The 12,148-nt window shown below is 46.7% G+C and overlaps 1 protein-coding gene across 1 annotated transcript in view; it reads left to right on the top strand.

The window, feature by feature from the left end:
* The first annotated feature begins 4,325 nt into the window (after positions 1 to 4,325).
* Positions 4,326 to 12,148, top strand: part of FSCN1 (fascin actin-bundling protein 1) — a 41,392-nt gene continuing 33,569 nt past the window's right edge. Inside the window, exon 1 of the mRNA XM_036741204.1 lies at positions 4,326 to 5,730. Coding sequence (XP_036597099.1) covers positions 4,896 to 5,730 — 835 coding nt within the window. The 5' untranslated portion in view covers positions 4,326 to 4,895. The remainder of the gene's footprint in view (positions 5,731 to 12,148) is intronic.

Below are 12,148 nucleotides of genomic sequence, written 5' to 3'. Positions count from 1 at the left end.
TGATACCCGAAAAGGGGCATATATACACACAGCACAGAAGTCAAACTGAACCTTATATGGGGTTAATTATTCCTGGTCCATCCATTCATAGCTGGGATTGGTCCCAGCCCCTCCAGGTCACAATCTTTCTAGCCCACCCTCTATACATTACTCCTTAACATGTCACCCCTCCCCCCAACATGGGTCCCATGTTCAAAAAGTGGAGGGATAATCTATGCATGGGTGTGTAAGGCGCCCACAGGTGCAAGAAAGCTTTGCCCCTTGTTTGAAGTCTCAGGTTTTGAGGGGTTGTCGTGTCCTAGCCTCTAGTACCTGTTTCAGACAGGAGGCACCGTAACCATAAATTGAATATTCAAGGGTCCCGGTGTTTCTCTTCATAGTGCTGTGGAAGCAGAGCAATGAAATTCCTTTCTCATAGTTTCCTCCTCTGTAAAATGGGGATAATAAAAGCATTCCCCTCATAGGGCTGTTTTGAGGATCAAATATATGTAAACTGCTCTGTAAATCTTGGAGTGGGTATATAAATGTGAGCCATAGTAATCTAATGTCCTTAGCAACAATTGAGGAGCTGTCATATCTAGCCTCTACTAATTCAGTACCTGAAAGCACTTAAAAGTTGGACCTGGGGAAGCTAGGTGGCGCAGTGAGCAGAGCACCGGCCCTGGAGTCAGGAGGACCCGAGTTCAAATGTGACCTCAGACACATGACACATTTACTAGCTGTGTGACCTTGGACAAGTCACTTAACCCCAATTGTCCTGCCTACCCCCTCCAAAAAAAAAACCCCAAAAAACCAAAAGTTGCACCTGACCAAATATATGTAGGAGAAATATATGTAAGAGGCTGCAGAATCTTAATAACATTTAGGAACCAAATCCAAGATACTTCAAAGAGGGAAAATCAGAACTTTAAATAAAATGAAAAAAAAATCACTGACAGAACTTTAAATAAAAAACAGGTTACTAGGAAGACATCATTAACTACCACTTTCCTACTTGCCTATTTTCTTATATCTAAACAATCTTTATGAGAATGGTCTATTCAAGTGTGAACGGTATCCTTGATGAAAACATAAAAAGAACAGGTAGGCTTTTAGAGATAATTTTCTACAGCATGCCACATCTTCATGATCACATAATTGACTGAGAAGTATAAATTTAAGATTGAAGGATCATAGATTTAGGACTGGAAAAACCCTCAGAGGTTATCTAAACTAGAGACATCAAATACACTGAGGGGGGCAGCCCTCTGAGTGCAGCCTGAACCAAATTAAAATATAATTGGGAAATAAAAATACAATAGAACATAGATAATGTTAATATGTGGTTATCTAGGTCAATATGTGCCCTACAAGAATCCTTTTGTATGATTTAGTAGACCCATTTCTATTTGAGTTCGGTACCATTGATCTAAATCAATCCTCTCATTTACAAAGTTGCCTCATTTTACAAATGACTTTACAACTTTAAAAAGTTGCAAATCATTTTGCAAGTGACTTGCCCAGATCCTTACTTACACAAGTAGTCAATATCAGAGCCTAGATTTGAAAAGTTAGGTTCTTTGACTCCAAAGGCAGCATTCTTTTCACTCTCTATCTATATCATGTTTTTTGTCATTTAGTTGTTTTTCAGTTGTGTCCAACTCTTTGTGATTCCATTTGGATTTTTCTAGTACAAAGATACTGGAGTGGTTTGCCATTTCCTTCTCCAACATCTCTTCTTAGTTCATTAAAAAAAAATGGACACAGAACAAAGTACAACCTTGAAGGCTCTCCTCAAATGAGAGGTGTCAAAACTATACAAGATTCTAAGACAGAGTCGACTATAATTTCGTTCAATGATCTCCTGATTATTGACATCATAAAAGGTAAAAATTGGGCTATATGCCCACATATGGTTTGTTTGATAATGTCATGGAGGATTCTTTGTGAGAAGCTGGAATACATGTAAGATTCCATGTAGATAGCAAAGTTCTCCCAGCGTACCTATTTACTGATGACATTGTACTAATTGCACCAGGCCTCCAGCTCTGAAATGTTACAGCCTCCTTGTGAAATCCAGTCCAACCATTCACACTAAAAAACAAAGTGGATGAAAAATATATATTCCCCAGACTACATTACGCATTTCATTTAGTTAGAGAATAACACAGAATCTGAGAGTTGGAAGCAATCATTAACATGTATTTCTTGGATAGGAGCTCTAAATAGAAAATAAGTTAAGTTTATAATTGAGAAGGCAGAGATTAGGTTGTACCACTTTTGGAAAATGGCAAAGTCTTTCCTTCTTTCTTTCAGTGATTCTAAACAGTGCTTGCTGCCGTAAAAGGCCATCTCTTTAACACTCATGTTCTCATATCAATGCTATATGTTTTCAAATCAGCTAATGTTATGATCTCAGAAGCATCAAAATCACAAGTAACCCAAAGAAGGATGGAAATAGGTCTAACTAGGGGCTTCAGCATATAACCAGAAATAATTTGCCTGTGAGGAGACAAGGACATGTATGACCAGAAAGGATGACAGCCTGATTACATAACTGGAATTGGAGAGAAGTGTAAAAATCGAGTGGTATATTGGTATCCTGGGGATATTAAAAGAATCAGAACAAGGTTTCCAGCACACTGAATGGAACCCCTGAAGAGACTGAAAAGGAACAGGAGTCAGAAAGATCTGAGTTCAAATATGGCCTCAGACACTTAATAGCTGTGTGACGCTGAGCAAGTCACTTAACACTGTCTGACTCAGTTTCCTCAACTGTAAAAGGGGGATAATAATAGCACCTATCTCCCAGGGTTGTTGTGGGAATCAAATAAGGTATCTGTAAAACACTTAGCACAGTGCCTGGCACATAGTAGGTTCTTAATAAATGCTTGTTTCCTTCTTTCCTTCCTTCCACTAATGGAGTAAGTATCCACGTGCCATCTAGGTGTTCCAATCCTTAACACAGTACCTTGGCATAATAAAGGCTTAATAAATATTGATTGAATTTGATCGAATTAACAATAGCTAACATTTTATATGGTACTTTAAGGTTTCCTAAGCCCTTTCCGTGTATTATCTGATGTTGTCCTCACAACAACCCAGGGAGGTAGGTGCTATTATATCTGCATTTTGCAGATGAGGAAACTGAGGCCCAGAGAGATGAAGTCACTTTCCCTGGGTCACACAGCTAGTAAATCTGAGGGAGGATGTGACCTTGGCTCTTTCTGATTTCAAGTCTGGCACCCTGGCTTACGGATGAACCAAGCAAGGTTTCAAGATCAACCAGTAGATCTCAGTGGACCTCCTGGACTTCTCTGGGCACAGCATTAAAGCCTAAAGAAAGTACAGTGGCCTGAGAAGCCAAGGGGCCTTGGGGAAGCCCCACAGGACTCAATGATGAGCCTATTTCTGAAAGCTAGGGGACTTCTAGAAGTAGTGAAAAAGGACATGGAGAAGAACCATGAGGGAATATCCAGGGGGAATTCACAGCCAAGAGAGCTTGAGTTCTGATGAAATAGAGAAGGGAAATTTTTCTGAGGCTGAATGAAGGAACCGAAGACAGTGAAGGAAAAGGTTACTATCAGAAGATATTATATCTTGGGCAAAGGTTGGGTAGGGTTAAAAGGGGAAAGCCAGATTAGGTCTAGTGCCTTTGAGGATGACCAACAAACCTGGCTGCCTTGTTTTCACTTCTTGCCCTTTTGAAGGCTCGCTTCACCTCCCCTTCCCCCTCCCCCTTTGTAACCAGCTTACAGTATATATGTATGTAGGAAAGGTTGCTACTGCAGGCTAAGAAAGCAAGGAAGAAGCACACAGTTTTCCCTTCAGGACAGAGGAGATCCAAGAAAAATCACAGATGTAACTTTAGAGATTGTGGATGAGTCTGGGTAGTTCCATTTTACTTGGGTAGGGGTTTGAGCCCAATTTGACCCTGTCCTTGAGATTTTATAAAGGAAAAATTTGAGATTCTTTCTTCGATATTAGCCCCAAAGGCGGGGAAGGGTGGGGGTGGCGAGAGAGAAGCACCCTTCTGAACCCTCCCGAAAGCTCTGGGAACACCCCTTGGCCCTCCGGAATGCTTACTTTCTCTCTACTTTAGCAGGCCAGTTTGGGGAATAGGGTGGGTGGGATTTGGGGTGGCTAGTAATCCAAGCCATGCAAAAAGAAAGGCCAAAGGAAAACCGGCAGAAGGACTTGCCCACTAGGACGTGTGGGAGAAAGAAGCAAAAGTAAAACCCGTGGCAAAAACGCTCCCCCCCCCATTTGTGGATTCTTCCTCCACCTCCACCTCCACCCCTCACCCCTCTACGGTCAATGAAAAGACTTCTCTAGAATGCACCTCCGCCTCAGATTTCCCGCCTTGCCCAAGCCTCTTTTTCTGCAAGACACGGGCTGGGACTCGGAGGGGCTGGCTGGCTAGGGGGTGGGAGGGGGAGATCTGTGGGCTGCATTGTGCTTGCCCCCACTGCGAGCTGCAGCTGCAGCCTCCCTCCCTCGCTCCCTCCCTCTTCTCCTTCCCAATCCCATCTCCATCCCCATCCCCATCACCAACCCCACCGCGGGGGCCGGGAGGCTCCGTCGGGGGGCGGGGCCGGCTGCAAACCCCCTGACATCATCCTGTCTATATAGGCTGCAGCTGGGGCGGTGAGAGGCAGGCTTTGTGGAGCGGTGGGAGCGGGAGCACGTTACAGGCGAACAAAGGACCGGGGTGAGCTGGTGGGGCAAAGCAAGGGAAGGCAGGCGGGAGGGGATAAGAAGACAGAGGAGCGAGGCAGCAGCCAGGGGCCACTGGAAGAGCCAGCCCTCCCTTCGCCAGCTCCGCGGCTCGTCTCGCCGGCGCCCAGGTCCCGACCCAGCCCGCTCGCTCTCTTTCTCCCCGGCCCCGCAGCATCGCCCCCCAGCCCAGAGCCAGCATGACGGCCAACGGCACGTCGGAGTCGGTGCAGATCCAGTTCGGGCTGATTAACTGCGGCAACAAGTACCTGACGGCGGAGGCCTTTGGCTTCAAGGTGAACGCGTCGGCCACCAGCCTGAAGAAGAAGCAGATCTGGACGCTGGAGCAGCCCGCCGACGACGCGAGTGGCGGGGGCCACGCCGTGTGCCTCAAGAGCCACCTGGGCCGCTACCTGGCGGCGGACAAGGACGGCAACGTGAGCTGCGACAGCGAGACGCCCGGAGCTGACTGCCGCTTCTTGATCGTGGCCCACGATGACGGACGCTGGTCACTGCAGTCCGAGCCTCACCGCCGCTACTTCGGGGGCACGGAGGACCGGCTGTCGTGCTTCGCGCAGACCATCTCTCCCGCCGAGAAGTGGAGCGTCCACATCGCCATGCACCCACAGGTGAACATCTACAGCCTGACCCGCAAGCGCTACGCGCACCTGAGCGCCCGCCAGGACGAGATCGCCGTGGACCGCGACGTGCCCTGGGGCGTGGACTCGCTCATCACCCTGGTCTTCCAGGACCAGCGCTACAGCGTGCAGACGGCCGACCACCGATTCCTGCGCAACGACGGGCGCCTGGTGGAGAAGCCCGAGCCGGGCACCGGCTACACCCTGGAGTTCAGGTCGGGCAAGGTGGCCTTCCGGGACTGCGAGGGCCGCTACCTGGCGCCGTCGGGCCCCAGCGGCACGCTCAAGGCGGGCAAGAGCACCAAGGTGGGCAAGGACGAGCTCTTCGTGCTGGAGCAGAGCTGTCCCCAGGTGGTGCTGCAGGCGGGCAACCAGAGGAACGTGTCCACCCGGCAGGGTAAGGGTCCCACGCGCCCCTCCCCTCCCAAGACCCCCAGTTCCTCTCCTTAAAGCCCTGCTGCCTCGGCCTGGCCACTCCCCTTTACTCCCGCCCTTTCTTTCCCTTCTTAAAGCTTGCTTGCTTAAGCCTTCCTGACCTTCCTTTCTCTCAGCAGCCTCCACCCAACCTACTCCCCATCCTCCCCTCCCCCCGACACCTCCCCCCTCGGTCTCCACTCGGGGATGTGGAGGAAAACGATGCCTAAGTGGGCATGGGAGTTGGGGGACGGGCAACTGCCGCCTAGGGGCTTAGCCCCACTCTCTCCTTCCCTCCCCTATACTGCCCCTCCTTGGGGGAGAGGGATCTACAGAATGGATGGATCTGTTGTCGGTGGGGAGAGACCAGAGGAGGCAGAGGTCGCAACCCTGGGCCTCGAGGGAGATTGCTGTCTTGGGACGTTTTCTGCCTTTCGTTTCATTTCCTACCCCTAGGAATCCCAATTCCTCGGAAGGATTCAAAGAGAAACCCTTAGGGCAATTTCGGAGCCCCAGAGCCACCCCCTTCTTTGTGGAATGTAGAGAGGCCTCCCAGGTGCCCCCATCCCTCCCAAACCCTGGTAACTGGGAGGACGCTAATCCTTACCCTAACTCTTCCCGATTGGGGCCAGAGGGGAGGAAGCAAGACGATGAGATTGGAGTGGGGAGTGGAATAAGTGAGGATGCTTCCTGGAGTGTTTTCTTCAACTTCTGTCTAAACGTGTCTGCCTTGTGGGGTAGGGGCGGCTCCTCCATCAGTCATTCTTTGCTGTCTTGGTGGTGGTCTCTCTCCCTTTCCCCTCCTCTTATAAATAACTATATATATATTATATATATTTTTCTTTTTCCTTAACTTGGGAGGCGAGGAAGTCTATTATATCTTTTACACTTGCCCAGGGAACTCTACTGAGCCCCTGCTATCCACAAAACTCATTCAGTTTCATCCTTTAAACTTAAAAGTAACAACTGCCTAAACATTTCTCCCCGAAGAGAGTGTGCAGATGCCACATCAGCTCACCAGGGGGGCAAGTCTCCTTCCTGATCCTTCTGACTGGTGGATGGTGGGAGGTATTGCATATAGTTCTTACTCTTGTCCCAGAAGGTTTCCTGTCTTTTGATGGGTTATATTTCTTTCTGCCACTCTTTTGTGGCCTATCTGGTAGTCTGCTTCTCACCTTAGTCCCCCTTTTCAGTGTCTCTTGAATCTGGACCCTCCATGTCTGCCTTACCCTTCCTTCTCTGCATCCCTCCCCTCCTAACTTTGAAACAGGGGCCCCTGTTGTCCTCAGCATTGACTTTGGAGATGAGGAGGTGATTATGGGTGGGTTGGAATGAGAAGGGCATGGCCTTCTTCAGCCACTTTTAAAAACAGCATCTTTTAAAAAGCCAGGAACTCTCCTGGACTTAAAAGGCTGGTGAAAGAAACATTCACTGCATCATATGCCCCTTCCCAGCCCCCTCAAATAAAACTTGGGATCCTCTATCCACGTTTTGCAATCCAAACCTTCACATGTTGATGCAAATAAATCTCTTGTCTTTGTGAGGTGGAGCCTGGAGATTTTGAGGAGAGGGGCTGCCTGAGCTGTATTTCCCTTCATTCAGCTTTGTCACACAGTTGATGACATACTCACTGCAGATGAGAAAACCAGATGTGTTGTGTGGAAGGGGAGGGGAGTAGTGTTAGTGTAAAGGTCAGGTTTTTTTTTTTTCCTTCAACAGGGACCATAAATCCTGATGCTTCCCTTCTGTGTTTCTGGGAAGAGGTAGGATGGTAGGATCCTGCCTCTAGGAGGAATGAATAATTATGACTTGGCTTCAGGGCGTGTCCTACAGATTTAAATATAAGGCTTGAGCAGTTTTGACTGGGAACATCTCCAACAGGATGAAAAGGATCTTTGATTTAGGGCAGGAAGGGACCCTAGAGCTCTCACCCTTCCCTACCCCCCACTTAAAAAAAATCTACTTACCCTGGAGGAAAAAGGGCAGGGGTGGGGGTGGGGCAATGGAGTAGAATTCGGAATCAAATAGTCAGGACTCCCCAAACCTCCTTTGTGTGATTTCTAACTGTTTAGGAGTCTCAGAGCCACCGTTTAGGTCTGTTTTAATGCCAAAGGTCTGATTGAATTGGAAGAAGGTAAATGGTTAGCGGTCTGAAATAGACCACAGGTTTAGAGGTGGGTGGGGTTCCTACTCCACCTCCTTCATTTCTGAAAGCTCTTTGGTGCCAATGAAATTGCCAGCCCCAAACCAAAAACCGAATTGGGACTCTTGGGGCTCTTGAATGAAGGCAGCAGCGGTCCAATTAGCTGCAATATGATCTCTTGTCTTAAGTTCATTTCAGCTAGAAAAGCTGTTTCCGTTCAGCTAATCCTGGCCAGGAGCAGCATTCACCAACCAGTTGTAGAATTGCTGCAGAGATCTTGCTAAGTTAAAAAAAAATTTCTTTTAACCTTTTGTCTTCCAGTGGCTTTGCTGGGTTTCTCTAATCCCCACCATGTCCTTTCCTCTTCAGTACAGCAGATGGATCTGGTTTCTGGACAATGGTGAACGCCCATGCTGAGTTCCAGTTTCTGAGATAAACTCTTTACCCAGGCAGCTGAGTAAGGGAGGTCTTGTCTACCTTGACTGATAAGATAGAGCCAGAGTCCCTGGAGATGACCTCCAGATTGAGCCAAATTGCAGCACCCCCTTTCATCTTTCCTCCAGATCTTCTTTCTCTCCTTCCTTTACCCACCCCCCCCTCCATTATTCTCCCTTATTTTCTTTTCAATCTCTGCTTAAACCAGATGAACAGGCTTCTCAAGCTTCATAACAGGCTTTCAGCCCCCCAGGAAGCAGGGTTGCCCTCCGCCTTGTCCCTTGAAGCCCACCAACTCGAGCCTGCCTCCAAAAAAACAATGGGGTCCTGGTGTTGCCAGCATCTGATTCTCTTCCATGGGTACTATTGAACAAACACTAAAATCAGAGGGCCTGGGTTCAAGTTCTACCTCTGGGGCAAGACAACACTTAGAGAATCACAGATTTACAGCTGGAAAAGACCTTAAAAGTCACCGAGTCTAAGTCCTTCATTTAACAAAAATTATTTTATTTTTCAATAAACAAGCATTAATTTTCTCCCCGCCCTTCCCCCCATTGAGAAAAGAAAGAAAACTGTTACAACAAATATGCAAACTCAAGCAAAACACATTGGCCGCATCCAAAAAAAGTTTGGCTCATTCTGCACCCTAAGCCCCTCACCTCTCTGGAGTAAATCATTGGTCCTCTGGAATCATAAATCTGTTTATTTTTGTACAGATAAAGAAGCTTAAGTGACTTGCCCAGCATCGTAAAGCTAAGTGTCTGAGGCAGAATTTGAATTCGGTCCTTCTGACTCTCAAATCCAAAGCCTTCTCTTTAAAATGAAGGGATGGGACTAAGTGGTTTCAGAGGTACGATCTGTGATCCTATGAGTGAGTCTATGGCATTCAACTCTTTTTTTTTTTCTTTTTTAACAAAAGTAGGGAGAAGTACAGAAGCTATAATACAGTGAGTGTTGGAGCTAAGTACATGGGTTCTCCTCCCATCCCACTTGACTTGGATAGATTACTAAAATAAAATTGAGTGGTTCAGCCAGGTCCCATCCAGCGCATATGAGCTGGCTCACGTCTGCCCCCTTCTTCGTGTTAGGCTTCCAGGCATAATTATGTCTGACCAGATGGACTCCTTACATGATTTTACTTTCTGGTTCCTTGGGACAGTAGAGACCTCCAGTGACCTTTCATGGAAGGAGAGGGAAAAGATGACCCTGATTGAGAGGGCTGTGTGTCCCAGGGAATCTCAAAATTGAACCAAACCCTCCAAGCCCATATGGTGGTTCTCAGTTTCTCAGGCCCTACAGGTGAATTAGAAGCCATGACTAACCATGATGGGGAACAGGAAATGATGGGGTACGCTGCCAGTTGAGCTCAGTGCCAGGTGACTCTTCCTTCCTGCTCCAGTGGGTGGGGACATTTTTTCCCTTTGGCAACCTGGCTCCAAGGCCTGGATAGGAGGAGTCCTGGTTTGTTTGGGGTGGGCTATCACCTAGAAGAGGGATTAGGCTTGTCCCCTTTGGCCCCATAGGGCAGACCCAGGAGCAGTGGTAGAAGCTGCAAAAGGGATCTATATAGGCTTGACATCAAGAGAAACTTGCCAACCATTAGAGCAGTCCAAAAGTGAAAAGCGCTGCCCTAGAAAGTGGTGGGCTCTCTCTCCTTGAAGGCCATTTGTCCTGCATATACTAGTAGGGATTCCTTTTGTGTATGGGTTGGTCTAGATCAGGAGTGGGGAACCTGCAACGTGGCCCTCTAGGTCCTCAAGTGCGGCCCTTTGACTGAATCCAAACTTTGAGGGCAAAGGTTCTCTACCCCTGGTCTAGAAGGTCTCTGGAGTCTCTTTCCAGTTCTCCAGTTCTGTGATTCTGGTTGCCTGATCCTTTGAGCCTAAAGAGAGAAAGGGGAGAATGCACAAGAAATTGTTGGGAGAATCCCATTCATCTTGAGAATTGGTGACTTCCTTGCTGATTAAAAAAAAAAAAAGATAAAAACAAAAACTGGGGCCTTTTGACTTCAAGACCAGCTTTTGTTTGGAGATACCATTGGAAAGTTTGTATTTCTTTTGCCTCTCACCCTTCCTGACAGTCCTCAAAGGAAATGCTTAAATAAAAGTGATAGGGAAGAGGAGTGAGCGTGTTCATATCACTCTAGCTGTCCTGGAAAGTTATAAGAATGGGATTCGGAAATCCCAGCTCATTTTGAATATTTGAATGAATTAGGAGAGGAAACAAGTCACCTGTAGGCTGTTCATATTCCTTCTCTTTCCCTTCCCTCCCCCTCACTCCCAAATGATACCTAATGTCAAGAGACACCTGGGTAGCTGGGCAAGTGAGGAAGATTAACGTTACCTTCTGACATTGACATTCTTTTTAAGAGGCAAAAGGTAAGTAACTGTTGTCAGAGGGGCACTTGGCGTATTGGATAGGTCCACTGGCTGTGAGAGTTAGGGGAAAAAAAACCAACTTTTATTCAATTAGCTGTGTAACCTTGGCCAAGCCATTGCAAGTTCTGTGCTTCATTTTTCCCCTTCTGTAAAATGAAGGGGTTGAACTCATAGGCCGTCAAGGTCTCTTCTACCTCTAAATCTATCATCCTCTGCCCTCAAATAAGCAAAAAAACCTTTCTGAATTAAAACACAGACTGTCCAATAGGAAACCTGGGGGCTGAGAGGAAAGGAAGAAGACCACCTCTATTTAGGATTATCTTTTGGGGGAAAATTTTTGTATTTTTTTTTCCAATTAAACATGTTAAAACATTTTTAAACATCCAGTTTCTAAAATCTTGAGTTCAGATTCTTTCCCTGTCTCAATCCCCTCCCCCATCCTTGAGAAGCAGACAGTTTGATATAGATTGTACATGTGCTAACTAGGATTATCTTGGTCGCCTTGGTTGAATCATTAATAAGTGTGTGGGGCAGGGCTGAGGGAGAGGGGTGTCCAGCGGTGGTGTTCTATAATAAAGAACATCCCAAGGGACATAGATCTCCAAAGCTGCAACATTGGCCCCATCCCCAGTCTCTAATTGCTTTCCAGATATCTTCTAGTGGCAGGTCTTATCTTTAGTGTGAGACTCCCAAACAGAATTCTAGTTTCCTATTTCAGTAAATAGGATGCCTGACTTAGAGTCTGGGTCCAAACTTAATGGCCGTGTAGAATCCTGCTTCAAAGATCTTCCCAGGGTTTAAATCTACTAAATCTTTGGAGAGAGGTCCAAAGTTTATTACTCGAAGTTTAAGCTGATAAACTAATCACATTTCTTGTAACGTTTTGGGATTTTTTTTTTAAATCTCCTTTTTGCATTTTAAATCTATTGCTTTGAGAATTCAAACTGGCCTATGTGTTTTCCTCACCTCCCCCCTTTCCTGTTACCTAAAGCCTCATCATTTTCCAGTTATTTGTGATTCATCCTCTTTATGAACTCAAAAGCTGTGTTTCAGAAGTGAGGTGTTAACACTCAACTTGTAAGGACTTGATGGGATGGGCGAGTGAGTTCTCCAAAGCCTTCCTGTATATCATAGGGAATGTCTGGCCCTGGGAACCTTGCTTTTATCCGAATTGTGACATTGATTCCTGGGCTGAGAAATTAAGTTGTCTGGATCAACAAGTACTTACTTGCTCGGCCAGCCCCAGTCTTGGGCCTAGTGCGGTGGTAGGCATAATACTGGGTATATAAGTATATGGCATGGTCCCTGCTGTTAGCTGGCTTCCCTGCAGGAGTCAGGGCATAAGGCCTGGTCCAAAGTTAATATTCATTTAGCCATCATCAAGGAGAGCAAAAGGAATGACCATAGCAGCTAATCCTTTTTAACAACAATAATAACGAGCATTT

Source organism: Trichosurus vulpecula, chromosome 1, assembly GCF_011100635.1.
Source record: "Trichosurus vulpecula isolate mTriVul1 chromosome 1, mTriVul1.pri, whole genome shotgun sequence".
NCBI lineage: Eukaryota > Metazoa > Chordata > Mammalia > Diprotodontia > Phalangeridae > Trichosurus > Trichosurus vulpecula.
This window is presented reverse-complemented; position numbering and strand designations above follow the sequence as displayed.